Raw genomic sequence first — 17949 nt, 5'->3', positions numbered from 1 at the left:
AGATATCTTTAACTAAGTGGAAACTTGTTGGTTCCCACTGTTTGTGTTGTCGATATTCCATGTCAAACCGAAGCTTTGATCCCTTCCTACTCAGTCCATAAACTGCAGGTTTGATTTCCATCTACTCTCAGCACGCATCCTTATTTTTGGTTATTAATGTACCCCTTTTGTAGAATAGTGCATGCTTAATTAGGTGAACGTTGTTGGACCAGAATAGTTGATTGTCAGAGGGACTAGTGGTTTAATACATTTTCACATAGCTAAAGAAACAGTGTTTGTGTTTATTTTGTGTAAGAGGTTAGTGTTCCACACCATTTGGTAAAACGATTGATAACACAGTGACATTTAGTGTGATTTTGGTTAATAATTATCAGGTATTAATGATAGTCAACTAATTGTAATTATTAGGTTCTATGAGCCCAATAATCACAACACCAGAGTGTTTCTCTGATCTCTATTCGTAAGAAATAATTTTTAGTTTAGAAATTAATTTCTACCCAATCATGATTTTAATTATAATTTTAAAAAACCCATTTATAATCAATAATCATAATCCCTTACAGCATGTCACTGATCTTACCCTCCATTCTGTTCATTGTTTGTCAATTGAAACATTTCCCTAAAGATGCCATTATAGTTGGTTTTGGTCACATGTTTTATGGTGTGAATTGCTGTTAAACTGTCTGGAGAGACAATTCAAGGCTGCATAGTGGGTGCATGTCACTTATCCTTGAGATTTAAATTAACCAATGAGTCTTGAGCTGATGAGCTGGCTCTCCTATGGAACCAACTCCCAGTTTTAGTCTGTGAGGCAGACACCCTGTCTACATTTAAGACTAGGCTTTAAAAAATCCTTTTTGATAAAGCTTATAGTTAGAGTGGCTTAGGTTATCCTGCTACATTCTCTAACTACTCTTCAAATTTACTTTATTTGCTGTTGTTTCAACTTTTAACTTCAGATGATACACTTGGCCCTGTCTTTCAGTGTTAATCCCTGTCTCTCTCCTAGGAGAGCTATTGGCTGAGCTTTTACTGTGACTAACTGTATGTGCTCTCTTTTCATACTCTAGACTTAAAACTTGCTCAAAGTTCATATGCTTAGCTGTCTTTCTCTCCAAGATGAAGCCACTATAGGAGCTACGACTTAAATATTTTACTTTTCTTTGACATAGAAAGTACTCCCAGATCTGTGTGTCTGTGTATTTTGTGTGTGTGCAGATGGCTGCTCACACTGAGCCAGGTTCTGCTAGAGGGGTCTTCCTGTTTGCTACAAACATGCTCAGTATGAGGGAATGCTGCAAAGTTAACAACACAATGCAATTAAATGTCCCCTTTGGAAACATGCTCATCCATGAGGAGTGAATGCTGCAAGTCACTGACTCAATGCAGTTTACTTAATAAATGAATTTGACTGCAATGTTTAATCAGGATCAATTGGAATGCATTAACTTGACTTGAAATCTGTATGATTTAATTTAACTGCCTTGAGACGACATGTGTTGTGAACTGGCGTTATATAAATAAACTGAACTGAATTGTATTGTAAAACTGTACAGTTTTTATTGTTGCTTTCCTGACAATTGCATTTCTGTATCATTACAATGTATCGATCTGAACCACTCTATTAACTCTTTGTGTTTGTTTTCTCGGTTTTGGAAAAAACTTGAAGAAACTTTGAAGAGCTCTAACTACTGTTTTGTATTTGTGAAAGACTGAAAATACTTCTACAATTACAAAACTCCTATAGCATTTCTCTCTGTGACTTCAAATTGACAGTTACAATGCACAAGTATAGCCTCAAAATTACCCGTATCAGTTATTGTTACCTTGTACTTAGACATATCAATTCATCTATTTTTATCTATCCACCCATCTACATATTTATATATCCACTGTTTTCCACAACTGAGAAGAGTCTAATAAACAATTTTCTACTAAAATATATTTTTCAAACAAAATAATGATAATTGTGATTAAGTGAATTATAGCACTGTTTGGGAAAGTAGGTCCTTTTAATAGCTAGTAATAATTTAATATAAATATGTTTGTTTTATAGATCTACAGATTTTTTTATATCAAAACGTATATTACATATGTTATATTAAAACTATTTACATGATATACTATAGCACACCATTAAGGATGGAAATACTTAATTGCAGTACAAATAACTAAAGCACATTCAACAGCGATCCGGAAATGATTCTGTTTGCGCATGCGCAAATGAGCTGATGGTATGGATCGTGCTTCTGGGACAGATCGGGTAGTGACAGCGCAGCCTGTAAGTCTCCATTGTTCTCAAAATGTTGGTGTTTGTATTTCAGGTTGGCGCATACCTACTGAGTCTGGAGCAGGCAGCGCCCTCTGGTGGGTGCCCATACAAATTACCCACAAGTCACAGATTGTTTTGCTCCACCATCAGCAATACGATTGGGGCAAAAGTGAAAGCTTGCCAAAAAGAAGGTGTAACTTGTAAAGCAGTCGCTCACAGCAGCAGATTAATGCAGTTGTATTAACTGATTTGTGTTTGTGTTAAAAAAAAAAAAAAACTGTTTGTGAGAAAATGTTAATACAGGTGTGTAAAACTGAAGAGGTGTAAATGTTTAGTATTTGTGAAAGACAGAAAACATTGTAAAATGACAAAACTCCACAGTTACAATGCACAAATAGTTTTGCACCAATGGTTTCAGAACAATTATAGCAAAACTGTGGCTGTAAAAGGTTTTTGATGTCTAACTCAAAGAATACAATTTGTGCACTTTTACGTAAGAAGCTGAAGAGATGTAACTGCTGTTTAATATTTACGAAAGACTAAAAAAAATTGTGCAATTGCAAAACTCCTATAATATTTCTGTCTGTGACTTCAGATTCATGCCGGGCTCACACTGAACGCCGTGCAGCTGCACCGCAGCTGCAGTGCAGTCAGGCTTCAGAAAGCCACTCACACTGCGCCGCGGCCAGTGCAGCCCGGCTCCGACTGCAGAAACGGCGCTCCCGAGAACAAAAGTTTACATGGGTTCTGGGAGTTCACGCGAGAGCTAGCCCAAACATTTAGCAAATCTCTCATAAAAAAAGCCCGTATTTGGCCGTATTTTGACCCCATGTCGCCAGTTATGAAGTAATGTTCACCTTTTGGAGCATGCAGGCAACACAAGAGAGGAAAATCCCTGTCTCCTCCTTTCTGTTGCTATCCCTCAGATTAGTAAAAACAGCTATGAATTTAATTTCTATGGCAAAACACATCATCCGTGCGCATAACTATCCTCTTATGTTTACACTAGTCAAGTTAGCGTATGTTGGTGGGTTGATTTTATTATGAAATTCACCACAACTCTCTCTTGTCTGGCTTCCTGTTTGGCTGGTAAAATTCAGGAACTTGATACAGAAGCCACTGCGACGTCTGGCCAAACTTCCTTCTTGCGGAAACATTTAGTTGAGCCGCACGGCCTCGGTAACTTCAACCGCACTGCACCCTGTACATATTGATTTTAATGATTTGAGTTCCTTGCTGTGCCCGCACCTGCACCGTGTTCAGTGTGAGCCCGGTGTCACAGTTATAATGCCCAAATAGTTTTGGTCCAACATTACCTTCATACAAAACAAGCCCTTGTACACAGACTACATAAAACGTACCAGGCACATTTACGACTATAGGAAATTAGGCGATTTAGTCAAAACGAAATAAAGACTTCTACGGAGGTTCTTATTATTTTCGACACATTTCAAAAGTCATTTATTTAAGCATTTTCTTTTCTTTGTCATTATTCGGTAAAGCAGTTATGTTGAATTGTAAGACAACAACAAAAATCTCTAACACTCACTGCTGTAAAACAACTCAACAGAAACAAAACATGAAGTCGTTTGTTTCTGATTATTATTACCAAGTAAAAATATCGTTTAAAAACGCCATAAACAACATTTCGATATCTCAAAAGTTGTACAAAACGTATCAACGGACGGTTTGTTGCTTAGATTTCCGAGAGGCTGTGAAGGCATCCTTTTCCCCGCATCACCCTGTTCTTTGCTCTGCCTTAGTTTCGGTTCGCTGTCCTTCCGTTTGTCTGTGTGAAGGTGCGCGCTTAGACCCGCCGTTTCCGGTAAATGCCGAAAACTCTAGATGGGAAAGCTGAACGCCCAGTTGCTGGAGCTTTTACTGGGATAATAGTCGAGTGTTTGGGGACTTTCTGTGTGAGGAAAATGGAAAGAACCGAGTTGTGGCGTTAACGTGTTAGCTACAGCACGACAGGTGCGCCACGGCTTCTAGATTTCAGACGTTAGCCTCACCGAGACGGAGACATTTACTGCTCTGGAGTCCAGCGGTACAGCTTTGTTTGAAAGCTGGACTATATAGAATACCTACAGCATAGAGGTATGAAGCTGGAAATGATTGTCTTTAACTTGTTTTGCTTTAGCTTATGTCTGTTTCAACAGCGGGACTAATGGAGATTAGTGGAGCAGGTGCAGACAGTTAAAGGCTAATTGTCGGTCGACTCTAACCGTGTCGTTCCGACTAAAATCTGACACATTAACGGGATTGTTTTAACTCACCAGATTCAAGGCCTGCGTTGTCAGGTCGAGAATCGCAAACTAATGTAGAAATGTCATAGGGACACCAATTGGACTTTATCTAAAGTCGAAAATGCTGAGCGGGTTCCAGCTTATCTCCAGGTCATTGACTGTTTACACTCAACTCACAGTGAGTTTCAAGGTGAAACAGGATTTATTTAGTCATGTCATCTGTTTTTTCAGGGTTTTTTTTTTCTTTTACAAAAAAAGTGGAATACATTTTAATGTTTTGATAACTAAATGGGCCTATTCTTTAACTCCAATTTGTTTTTAAACTTCTTAATTCCGTGAATTATTTCTTCATAAATGTCAGAAACCAGAGGAAATCTAAATCATCTTTGTGTTGCTCATTTAGTTAAATCACAGTTGAACCACCAAATTCATTCATTTTGACAAACAAAAAGCTGTCAGTTATTACCCTTAATTGTAATTTTTAATTAGAATTACTAACGCTTTAAATGGCCTTTGATCTTTGTCTACATTAAGTCATTTACTGGTGGTAAAAATCATTTTTATCCCCATTCAGTACAATAATTTACATGAATGACATTCCAACAGACAAACTTACAGATATTAAATCAGATCTTGCCTGGGTTAAATAAGCATTTCGCTCACGTATCAAATCAGTTAATTTTTTTGTAAATTGGTACACCAAAATATTAACAAGCTGTTTGGCTGATCTTGAAATTAATTTACACATTTGAAAGTATTTAAGGCCTTTTTTTTTCAGTAAAAACGCTGCCATACAGTTTAAAAGTAATAACCAAGCTAGGTTACCCCGATAAAGGAAGTAGTTCTTGAGTTTCTTTGTTGTGTTGTTATTTAAAAATGGAGACAACCGGTTGTCAAACGTACAGGAAACACGTCTATATTCCGGGCCTGCAACAATAGCTTCCCCTTTGGGTTCGCTGACAGCAACTGAAATGTTTTACTCTGTGATGAGAAATATTATCCCATTTAAAATGTAATAACACCTTTCTAATTTGAGTTTAAGACATTTAGAAAATACAGTGATGGGGAAAAGAGGGCAAAATAAATGCATTTGAAATATTAATAACTAAATTTATTTATTTCCAACTCTCACTTTTACCTACATCTCTCTTTATGAGCTGAATTCCTCCAGTCTGTCTTTCTCTCAACGTGTTCTCATCCTATACCTTTTATTTATCTTCAGGTCGCTTCTCTGAATTCGCAGCTTGAAAAGCAGCATGGCTTCGGCCCAGTCAGAGCAGTGCAGCGTCCTGCAGGAGGAGCTCACCTGCCCAGTTTGCTTGGACTTATACCGGGATCCCCACCTGCTCCCTTGTGGTCACAACTTCTGTAAGAACTGCCTTGACCGCCTGAAACGGCAGGCGGAACGAGGCCGGATCCGTTGTCCAGAGTGCCGGGAGAGCCACCGGAGCAGCACCAACTTCCAGAAAAACTTCAAACTAGCCAACATTGCCGACGACTATCGCCGAAGGCGGAGAGTCACAGCTGTAGCTGCCAATGCTTCAATGACCCAGGAATCGCTTTCATCCTCAGCAGTGCAGCGAGGCAAGACTGTCTTGGCTGTTCAGTGCGACTACTGCCCTGCAGCTGCTGCAGAGGCCTCAGGATTAAGCATGTTCGGGGATGCATCCTCTGCCATCCAGGAAGGCAAGGACAAGCAGGAAGCCGCTTCGTCAACTTTAGCAATCAAGACGTGCCTAAAGTGTGAGGTCTCGATGTGCCAGGAGCATCTGAAGCCACACCTGGAGCTGCCAGCGTTCTGCCAACATCCTCTCACAGACCCAATGCAGGACTTCTGGAAGAGGAAGTGTCTGGATCACGACGAAATATACAGGTAGGAGGGATATGTTACAGCTGGAACATTGAGGGAAATAACTCCAAATGTTACTGTCTGATGGGCTTCGCTCAATGAAAAACTGGTGGCCCGTTTTCACAATCTGCTCAGTCTTGTGTTTGTGATCTTTTATAAAATAATTGGTTATATTCTCATTTTTACAGTGTGGTGTTTTGTCTACAAATAGATTATCTGTAATTTCATTGTTGGCTGTTCTGCTGGTCGCCATGTGAGTCCATTTAGTTGTTCGAGAAAGCAAGGAGTCGCAGGTGTTGCCTAGAATAATACTGTTTTGTGTGACCATCAGGCCTTAACTCACATATTTTCAAATAAATCTAAAACCTGCAGCAAATCCTCACCCTAACCCAGGAAGACAAATGTTAGCCTCGTTTTTTTTCTTTTCCTAAAAACATTCAAATATAACTTAAGCAATTATGCTATGAGGCTTACTTTTTCCTGACCCTGTTTTGATATCTTCATTTTTGCAGCTTTACTTACAATCAGTACAGATATGTTTTCCCCCAGTAATCAAATGTTAAGATTCACTTGATCTAAACTGAATGTTTGCTTCCTGTGGACCTCTAGATACTACTGCATGGATGACAAGATGTGTGTTTGCAATGCCTGTACTATAGAGGGAGGGCACGCAGGACACACAATCAAGACCCTGAAAAACACCATGAAGGATATGAAGGTACAAACAGAATTTATGTCTTTGAATTTTTACCCACTAGGGGTTTTTAGTGCACTTTGAGCTGCAGGCAATGAAAGAACATGTCCTGCTTTGGCATCTTTCTGGTTTCATCCATTGCGATCAGAATTTCTACATAATGTTTACATAACATACAAGGAAAAAAGTATTGAAAATCAGCGAATAACGGTCATAATGACTAAAATACTTACCAGCTGCATCAAGTCGGTTTCAGCGTGAGTTCTATGTTTTCTGCCCCTGTAGAGCCCAGATTAGGAGCGCCACAGTGAGTCTCAACGGGTCTGTTGGTGCCTTTAACACACGTTGTCAGAGTGACAAAAAACGGAGACGGGACAGATGACTTGCAGCCTTGAACAGTTTTAACAGAAACCTGGACCCTCCTGAGTAGAACCATGACCAAGGGGGGTCCAAACGGACTAGAAACTTAAATATATGTCAGCAAAACTGACACGATCACAGAGCTTGTAAAAAAACAAAATGCAACTACAGATATAACATAGATGGTAACGTTGCAGCTGTAACCAAGGTAACAAATCTACTGGCATGCCCATGTGACCAGCAACGCAGTGGTACTGAGTCATCATTTCTAAGCCCCCTAAAAATGATGAAAAATGTCTCATTGGACTGTGTTAATTTGGTGCTACATGCTTGCCTTTCTCTTTGTTTCAACTTTAGTTTTCTAACTTTTAGAATAGATGACGTGTCGTTCACACCATGTCCATCCCATACGGTCAAATAATTTTATTATGGAAGAATTTGACCACATGAATGTTAACAAGGGTTCCTACACAGCCTAGGAAGGTCTGGTGGAGTGTCTGATTTGCTTTTATTGTGCTCCAGGCTTGGATCAGTATGGAAGATATAAAGCTGAACATGGAAAAAAGTTTCCTTCTCCCATTTCTAAAGGACAAACCCCCAATGAAACCCACTAAATTCAGTGGGTTTTACATTGATCTCTGTTTAAATTGCATGCTTTATCTTTGATTTGTGCCGTCACACACTCATCTGAATTTGGGTTTTTGATGTTTTTCGGATTTGTGGGACCTACAAATTGTAAGATATAATTCAGTGTTTCCAAAATTGAAAAGGCAGAAATGACGAAGTGTTGTAACAATAACATAAATAACGAGATCATTTCATGAAAGGACAATGTATAGACCTGCTTTATGGGAAAGGGAACCTTAAAGACGTCTCTTCTGGTCTACATTCATTTCAAAATTCATTTGATTTAATTATTAACTTGACTGTCATGTGGGGGGTGGGGTGCTCCTCCTGGGGAAATGCTGGACTTACTGTTCAGTTAAAGGTTCATATTTTGTACTTAAATGTTGGATGAATCTAGAGTCCAAATGACTGAATAATAACTGATGCTTTGTGAATGAAAGGAGCGTCATGTGACTTTCTATAGGGCACTAAATCCACTTCCTGTTCTTTCTTTCTCATGAACAAAGTGACATAGAGATGCTTCCAGTTCACTGCTGTGGAGTCAGAATGGAGGCAGACAGATCTACCAGAGAACAGCAGACATGGGCATGGTCTAGACCAGGGGTTCCCAAAGTGGGGGTCGCGAGACGCCAAGTGGGAGGTCTCCAGATGATTTTTCAGAATCATCTTAATATGACCACTGAGTTGTATGGAAGGCCAAAAGGGACACAATTATATGAAATAATACATATGAAATAAATGTGAATGTCCCATTTAAATAAGTACAATGATATAAATAAATGTATCTTGAAATAATTAAATATGCCTTTTAAATAATGAAATCCACAATGAAAAAACTTAAACGGGTGTCATTTAAAAAGATTAATTCATTTCAAAATACACCACCTATTTTGGGCGTGACGCTGGTGAAGGGGTTAGACGCGCGGCCACATATACAGGTCCTTCTCAAAATATTATCATATTGTGATAAAGTTCATTATTTTCCATAATGTAATGATGAAAATTTAACATTCATATATTTTAGATTCATTGCACACTAACTGAAATATTTCAGGTCTTTTATTGTCTTAATACGGATGGTTTTGGCATACAGCTCATGAAAACCCAAAATTCCTATCTCACAAAATTAGCATATCATTAAAAGGGTCTCTAAACGAGCTATGAACCTAATCATCTGAATCAACGAGTTAACTCTAAACACCTGCAAAAGATTCCTGAGGCCTTTAAAACTCCCAGCCTGGTTCATCACTCAAAACCCCAATCATGGGTAAGACTGCCGACCTGACTGCTGTCCAGAAGGCCACTATTGACACCCTCAAGCAAGAGGGTAAGACACAGAAAGAAATTTCTGAACGAATAGGCTGTTCCCAGAGTGCTGTATCAAGGCACCTCAGTGGGAAGGAAAAGGTGTGGCAGAAAACGCTGCACAACAAGAAGAGGTGACCGCACCCTGAGGAAGATTGTGGAGAAGGGCCGATTCCAGACCTTGGGGGACCTGCGGAAGCAGTGGATTGAGTCTGGAGTAGAAACATCCAGAGCCACCGTGCACAGGCGTGTGCAGGAAATGGGCTACAGGTGCCGCATTCCCCAGGTCAAGCCACTTTTGAACCAGAAACAGCGGCAGAAGCGCCTGACCTGGGCTACAGAGAAGCAGCACTGGACTGTTGTTCAGTGGTCCAAAGTACTTTTTTCGGATGAAAGCAAATTCCGCATGTCATTCGGAAATCAAGGTGCCAGAGTCTGGAGGAAGACTGGGGAGAAGGAAATGCCAAAATGCCAGAAGTCCAGTGTCAAGTACCCACAGTCAGTGATGGTCTGGGGTGCCGTGTCAGCTGCTGGTGTTGGTCCACTGTGTTTTATCAAGGGCAGGGTCAATGCAGCTAGCTATCAGGAGATTTTGGAGCACTTCATGCTTCCATCTGCTGAAAAGCTTTATGGAGATGAAGATTTCATTTTTCAGCACGACCTGGCACCTGCTCACAGTGCCAAAACCACTGGTAAATGGTTTACTGACCATGGTATCAATGTGCTCAATTGGCCTGCCAACTCTCCAGACCTGAACCCCATAGAGAATCTGTGGGATATTGTGAAGAGAACATTGAGAGACTCAAGACCCAACACTCTGGATGAGCTAAAGGCCGCTATCGAAGCATCCTGGGCCTCCATAAGACCTCAGCAGTGCCACAGGCTGATTGCCTCCATGCCACGCCGCATTGAAGCAGTCATTTCTGCCAAAGGATTCCCGACCAAGTATTGAGTGCATAACTGTACATGATTATTTGAAGGTTGATGTTTTTTGTATTAAAAACACTTTTATTTTATTGGTCGGATGAAATATGCTAATTTTGTGAGATAGGAATTTTGGGTTTTCATGAGCTGTATGCCAAAATCATCCGTATTAAGACAATAAAAGACCTGAAATATTTCAGTTAGTGTGCAATGAATCTAAAATATATGAATGTTAAATTTTCATCATTACATTATGGAAAATAATTAACTTTATCACAATATGCTAATATTTTGAGAAGGACCTGTAGAGGCTATAGTCCTCAAAGCGGCCGTCCCGGGTTCGAGTTCCGGACCCGGTGACCTTTGCCGAATGTCTCCCTCTCTCTTTGCCCCTCTTTCCTGTCTACCTACTATCAAAAATAAAGGCCTCTAGTGCTGAAAAAATGTCTTAAAAAAATACATAACTTATTTTGCTCTGTATAGAGTGGAATAATTACATGTATTTTCTATGGGGCCGTCTGTCTCTAGCACTGTTATTTTGGGGGGTCACAGGCTGAAATGTTTGGGAACCCCTGGTCTAGACTGAATACATGTACTTCTATTTCAATATATTGTTTTGTTATGGAGGCAACTTTTATTTGAGTTAAATCACATGATTTAGGAGCACTAGAGACCACAGTTTAAACTTACAATTGAAGCTTCGAACATTTTTGTTTTATGTAAATGAAGTATTATAATCTCGTAACCAGCTGAACGTGTGTTAAATGAGAAATATAATGAACTGTTTGTCGTGCAGCATTATTTGAGTTGAACCCTTGTTCATGTTTCCCAGAGCTCCCTGGACAAACAGTTGTACAGGTTAGAGAGGAAGAACAGCATGGCAGAGAGGAAACTGCAGGAGCAGAAGGACAAGGAGAGACAAAACAAGGTAAACCAACACAATCCAACCTGTTCAGCTTCACTTAACCCATCTGAAGCAGACATTTAAGTCCTGCAATGCCTCATAGTGACACAGGGCTGTGCACAGATCACATGGATTACAACTGTGTCTTTTATGGCTTGATGCGTATTTTTCTGTGGTTCCGCTCTCTCATGTGTAGTTGGTTATTATATTTGTGGAGCATTTATTGCTACTTTGATGACACTCCTTTCTTTGTGATGATGTCCGTGCTGTTGCAACTTCCTCTCTTTCTCTAAAAATCTGCTCAGAAGATTTAAAACCAAATATGTTGAGAACTTGAAGTTTAATCAGACTCTAGTTTGAGTTTTTATCTCATGTAATCAAGAGTAAAAGAAGGTGGTGAGCCGCAGCTCTGGCAGCTGATGTTTTACTGTGAAAGGATGTGCTTGTTTATTAGCCATTGATGTTGGTGCATTATGGGATATTAAGGTTCATAACAATCTGTTTATGTCAGCTGTAGCTTCATAATAATGACTGGATGAACGTCACATTTCAGAACAAAATAAACTTAACTTACCTCCGACATTCTTTCACTGCTAAGCTAGCTGCTGCACTGTAAATATCAAAATAAAAGTACTTTGATTTATTTACTACACTGTGGCTCATTGAATATGTTGTAATTTATACCTTAAATCAGAATATCTCTACTATATTTTCACTTTAACGCAGCATTGTTTGGGTGACTGCTTGAACCTCCTTCATTTTCTCGCTAAACATGCTGAACACAACCGTGTTCTTGTTTTCTCTAGCAGTTGGGTTATGTGTGTCTTGGCCCTAATATCGAGGAGGCACAGTGTCTCCTCGTTGCTCCAAGTCTCTCCACACCTCTTTGTTTTTAACATCCTTGCAGTCGTAGCGTTAGCAACACTGAAGGGCTAATTTGTCCCACGAAGGCATGTGTCTCCTGTAGTTGGGTCAGTTCGAGGCCGTTTTGTAGTCACACCAGAAGCGAACCGCACCAAATTCCGTTTGAAAGCGATCCAAGACCACCTCAAAAAGTGGGTCTCCAGCGGTTGTTTGGTGCGGACCAGGGTTCGCTTGAGTGTATTCATACCTGCACAAAACATCTGCACCAAGGGAGGAAATGAACTCTGGTCCGTTTCAAGCAGACCAAATGTGGCTGGTGTGAACTCACCCTAAAGACTCTTGGACCCAGAGTGAGGAGAGGAAAAACCTCCAAACCTTTGGCCGTGGATTAGATTTAGTTGGCAATTTTTGTGTTACTTACATTCGAAATAGTCTAAATTCACGTTCTTATGCTCTTCAGCACGTAGTGTTACTGTAACACATCTAAAACTGGAAAGGGGTCAGATACCCAAATGTTCAAAGTTTTATTTATTATTTTTTTTACTGCAAAGTAGGGTGCTGATTTTCCTTTACATGAAACAGGTCTCATTGATCAGCTAAAAATTATTTGAATGGCTACTTTATTGAATTTCTCAACTGGAAATAGTTCAGTTACACCAGATGTGCCGGAGTTATTAAAGATGCTACTAAAAAAAGAAAGCTACTAAACATGAACTTGATGTAGTAACTTTCATTGGGATAATTGGTGTTATGTTATATTAGTGTAATGGTATTAATCCTCTAAAGCTGATTTTTTTTTTTTTATCATTATCCTTCTTGTCTGATGTCTCACGCAGAAGTTCATGGATGACGCTGAGCACTGTTTGACCCTCCTGGAGGATGAGATGAAGTCCCGAGTGCAGCGCCTAATCCTCACACTGCGGGAATTCACACGCACTCAGTGCGAAACCAACGGCTCCGCCATTCAGAAGAACATCTCCAGGATCTGTCAGGACCAAGCTCGCCTCAACGAGGTGCGCTGCGGCATCGAAAGCCTCCTGCAGGAAAATGATGCGTTCCGCTTTGTCGAGGTAAGCACTTTTCACACGTTTGGAGCATAAAGATGCAACTCAGTGGCACATTGTGCTCAAACGTATTCCAGTGGGTTACCTACTGTTACTGCTCAAAGTTCCTATGCTAAAACATTTATATGTTATATTTCAACCTTAAAATTACAAAGGCCAGGAGAAAAGAAGACACAGAAATGTATTTTAAAATAAAAAAGAAACTGTATTGTTAACTAGAGGCAGCTGTTTTTAATTGATTCTCTGTACTGATTTGTGTATAACTTATTTTGTACATTTTTTGTGTTTCTTAATGTTTTGTCTTGATTTCAGGCATATAGGACTACAGGAAAACAGTATGTACCAATTTCATCTATTTTAATCATTTCTCTGTGGGTTTTTAATTGTGTCTCTTTAGTGTCATATCATAGAAACTGTTTTCTATGTTGAAGATGAGCGTGTTAGGTGTGGTCTTCATATATGAAGAAAGGGAATGGGCTGTGTTTATCAATGCTGAAAACCTGCTTTATTCATTTCACAACCTGACTTGGTTGCTTTGGGCCGTTGATTAGTTGAGTTGTTGATATCGATCTCATCATCAGATTTCAGATAAAAATCTGTTTCACAATTACAAATATTCAATAAAAGAAAACACATTCAAATGAGCAACAACTAAAAGAAGTAAAGTTATAAGTAGTAGTTAATTACTAATCATTTGTCACAGATCAGTTCAACTTGGGCAGGAGCGTTGTCTTCATTGTCATATATACTGCTCATAGATGCCGCTGCTACCAAATCATTTTAAGTGTTGCAGCAGTGACCTAATGATAATATTGCATTGACTACATTATTCACCAACCTCAGCATGACAGATGCTTGAACTGCCTCCAACAGGACGCCATTCTATCCATTCATGCTTTGTTTAAGTGAAAGTAAGAGCATTTCCACTTGTACAATGCAAAGGGAACTCAAGGGATTGGGACTGAGCAGCTGTGTAGCCTTAAGAAAACCACTAATCAGTGAGGCTAACTGGAAAAAAAGGCTTCAATTTGTTAGGGAGCAATGGAAGAAGGTCATATAGTCTGATGAGTCCAGATTTCCCCTGTTCCAGAGTGATGGGAGCATCAGGGTAAGAAGAGAGGCAGGTGAAGTGATGCACCCATCATGCCTAGTGCCTGTTGTACAAGCCTGTAGGGGCAGTGCTATGATCTGGAGTTGCTGCAGTTGGTCAGGTCTGGGTTCAGCAACAGTATGTGTTCAAAGAATGAGGTCAGCTGACTACCTGAATATACTGAATGACCAGGTTATTCCATCAGTGGATGTTTTCTTCCCTGATGGAACGGGCATATTCCAAGATGACTTTGCCAGGACTCATCGGGATCGAATTGTGAAAGAGTGGTTCAGGGAGCATCATTCTCATGTATGGATTGGCCACCACAGAGTCCAGACCTTAACCCCACTGAGAATCTTTGGGATGTGCTGGAAAAGGCTTTGCACAGCAGTCAGACTCTACCATCATTAATCCAAGATCTTGGTGAAAAATTAATGCAACACTGGGTGGAAATAAATCTGGTGACATTGCAGAAGCTTATCGAAACAATGCCACAGTGAATGCGTGCCGTAATCAAAGCTAAAGGTGGTCCAACGAAATATTAGTGTGTGACCTTTGTTTTTCGATGGCGACTTTTTTTGGGCCAGGCAGTGTATATACAATTGACTTTACAATAGAAAATAACGTGAGATCAGTCCAAGTATGGGTGGTGTTGTTCTGGAGCTCCGATTGTGTCCATCAGAGAAACAGCTGAGATTGTAGCTGCCCTTCTCCTGACCCTTGACCTGTATAAGTCCTGGACAGAGGGAAGGTCAGCCCTGATTGTTTGTTGCAGTCTGGACCTGTCCTGTCTTGAGCCAAACCATACTGAGATGGACGAAGACAGGACAGACTGAATTATGGCAATGTGGAAGATATTTATTTTGTAATACTGTATTCACCCCATTAGAAATATAAATGGCCATTTTGCCTGTTTAGATTTCTAAAGGGATAAATATTACATTTAATCAATTTTCAAAATAATATAAATCAGCCTTTAGTAGATTGTTGGGTTGTAGGTTAAATGCTTAGTGCGCTTCTGTTTAGATCTAAAAAGATAATTAAGTCTTAAATGTAAATTAGGCCTAAGAACCAACAGTATAGGTTAGAGGTGATCTTTAGTGGGGGATTTGATGAGAAAATGTTTATCTCAGAGACTTGACTTGGTGGAAAAATGACTTGTGAACATCTCTAACTCATAGTTTGCAGACTGTACATTTGACACCCTTCTTTCCTATACAAGTACTATAACAACAAAAAAAGGGAAACTTGATGAAGATGACAGAATGTATACATTTACTCGTCGTTTCTCAGTGTATGAGCCGCTTCAACTAATCAGGGCATTGACAGGTTTTATGTTATACTTGAATTGTTTTATGGCTCTGTGTAGTAGTGCCAGCACATCTTAGAAGGATCTTTAAACAGATTTCACTTCTTACCTGCGAATAAAACACATGTAACTTATTGGAACCATGCAACCAAATAATTCAAATCTTGAATGCAAATAATAATATTTTTGCATTTTGTATCTGGCTTCAAAATCCCCTATTTTTTTGTGGTTGTTTTTTTTTTTTTTATAGGTGCCGTCGGCAGCTAAGGAAAAATATGTTCTACCCGGAGTATGTTGAAATGGAGACGGAGATCCTTGGAATAAGGATGGAAGAAGAAATGAGCAAATTTCTTAATGATCTACCGTGTCATATTGTTACTGCTATTAATTCCTTGTGTAAGTTTTTATTTGTTTGTTTGAACATTTTTTACGCTTCTGTTTGCAAACTATTTATGTCTGAGATTGAATCTAGAAATGTTTCGTACATTTCAAAGGAATGAAATTTCTCTGCATGTGATTGGCCGTCAGGTAGTCTCTCTGATCCTGAGGAAGAGGAAGAACATGAGGAGAACGAGGAAGAGGCTGCAGAAGAGGAAGACGATGATGATGATGAGCTCGATGACAGCAGCGAGGAGGAAATGAGGAGTGATGAAGAGGAGGAAGAAGTGCATGATGAAAGCGATCTGGCTGATGGCCATTTCAGTCCATGGGAAGAAGAGGAAGAAGGGGAGGAGGAAGAGGAGGAAGATGACGAGGACGATGAAGAGAATGAAGATGTAGAGGAAGAGGAGGAAGAAGATGATGAGGAAGAGAGAGGCGTTTAGCTGAAGCTATCAGCTGTTTAGGTTCTGATTCTTAGCTGCGAGTGCAACAGCTGTTAGAACATCTTCTCTTTAAATGTGTTTACAGCTGATTTCCCCTCAGAACCTCCCACTGGACCCCACCAAGCTGTGATTCAGCTCCACTTGAATCTAACTGCACTGAAAACCCGATGCTAAACTGTGATGCTACTGCAAAACACGATCTAAGTGCTTTTTATTAGAGATTTGCTGTATATAAAACTGGATGCACATCAAAATATGAATGTACGATGACAGAATGTTGCTGTTATGTATAAAAGCTTTGCATGGCTGCAATGCTTCATTTTCACTCTGAATATTTGACTTAATCCAAGATATTTTCCTGAAGAAGCTTGATGAATATCTTAGACTTATAGTTAATCCAGTTGTAAACATGCCGAAGAGAAGATTTCCAGAAGAAGCATTTAATTCTTTACTTTCAGCTATTTGTCAGCATGTTTGACTTCTCAAAGAAAAGCTCATGTAAAACATCCAGCTAGTGATATCTGAACAAGCTGTATGTATGAAGCTGTTTTATGCATTGTAAGCTAGAGACGTGTGTGTGTGTGTGTGTGTGTGTGTGTGTGGGCGGGCGGGCGGGCGGGCAGTGACGAGGGAAAAAAAAAAATTCAATTTCCTAACACTTTACACAGACTACAGAATAAGTAAAGCTTTAAAAGCAGTGCTTGCATTCTTTAAAGAAATGTCAACTGTTTCTATGCGAACTTCATACACAAATCTTATAAGATCAGTTTTAGGTGATACAAATTTTTGCACTTTACTACAGACTTGCTATGTTCAACATGGAGTCTTAAAAAAGATATTTATTCCAATGTGATTGTAAGGGGCCAAAATAAGATGCATATTAATAATAAAGTCTGTTCAATTGAATATTTATCCTGATGTTGCTCTTCTCAACAGGAGTGTTTAGTTTTTCTTGGTTTCCCACCATCAAGATCATTTTCACTGCTATTTCAGGTTGGCAAGCCCTTGACTTTATTTATCCCAGAATAATATTTTGAACATTGGATTTGATTCAATACAGGTCACTTTTTCAAATGCTATCGGTTATCAATATTAGATTGTCATCAGAAAACCTCAACATGGTCTTTATCAATAGCTAAAAAAAAAAATGCACATATGCTTTATTAATTAATTATGCTACTAGATTATAGTTTATTTGTTAATATTAGGGTCAGGAGCATCCTGTTGATCAAGCTTGAAGTCTGGAGTATAGGAGCATCATAAATTGAAAACCACATTTTTTCACTGATACACTTTAAAGGGGAAACTCTTAAAGATCAATTATAAAAATTGGATTTCAAGTGTTGCTTTCTGACCATTTTGACTGGTTTTCTGAAGTTGTAAGGAAATGTGTTGTGCCAATTTAACAAAGAAATCAAATCACATTCAAAGTTCAGCCTAATTCGGCCAGTCGTCTGAGTTCCTAAAACTGGACGATGACAATTTAGAGGAGACACAAAAACACTTCGTCAAATTTAAATGAAAAAGGCAAAACACTGTTTATGACAGAATCCATCTCTGATTTTGCTTCAACAGAGCTCTAATTTAAGCTTCTGCTGATTTTTGGGGAATAAAACC

General features: G+C 39.3%; 1 protein-coding gene across 1 annotated transcript; it reads left to right on the top strand.

Annotated features, from left to right (window-relative positions):
* Positions 1-4010: 4010 nt before the first annotated feature.
* Positions 4011-16657, top strand: zgc:92594 (uncharacterized protein LOC436996 homolog). Its single transcript, XM_047384924.1, has 8 exons — positions 4011-4369; positions 5741-6391; positions 6977-7085; positions 11110-11205; positions 12882-13115; positions 13422-13444; positions 15759-15904; positions 16037-16657. Exons 2-8 carry the CDS (start codon positions 5775-5777, stop codon positions 16330-16332), a joined length of 1521 nt encoding a protein of 506 aa, XP_047240880.1. The 5' UTR covers positions 4011-4369; positions 5741-5774; the 3' UTR covers positions 16333-16657.
* The last annotated feature ends 1292 nt before the right edge of the window (positions 16658-17949 follow it).

Source organism: Girardinichthys multiradiatus, chromosome 14 (assembly GCF_021462225.1).
Source record: "Girardinichthys multiradiatus isolate DD_20200921_A chromosome 14, DD_fGirMul_XY1, whole genome shotgun sequence".
Classification (NCBI taxonomy): Eukaryota; Metazoa; Chordata; class Actinopteri; order Cyprinodontiformes; family Goodeidae; genus Girardinichthys; species Girardinichthys multiradiatus.
Note: the sequence above shows the minus strand (reverse complement) of the source record. Positions and strands in the feature narration are given on the sequence as shown.

Coding starts and splice junctions, on each gene's coding strand:
- zgc:92594 (XM_047384924.1), top strand. CDS start 5,775: ATGGCTTCGGCCCAGTCAGAGCAGTGCAGCGTCCTGCAGGAGGAGCTC. Junction 7,086..11,109: donor ACACCATGAAGGATATGAAG/GTACAAACAGAA, acceptor CATGTTTCCCAG/AGCTCCCTGGACAAACAGTT. Junction 15,905..16,036: donor TACTGCTATTAATTCCTTGT/GTAAGTTTTTAT, acceptor ATTGGCCGTCAG/GTAGTCTCTCTGATCCTGAG.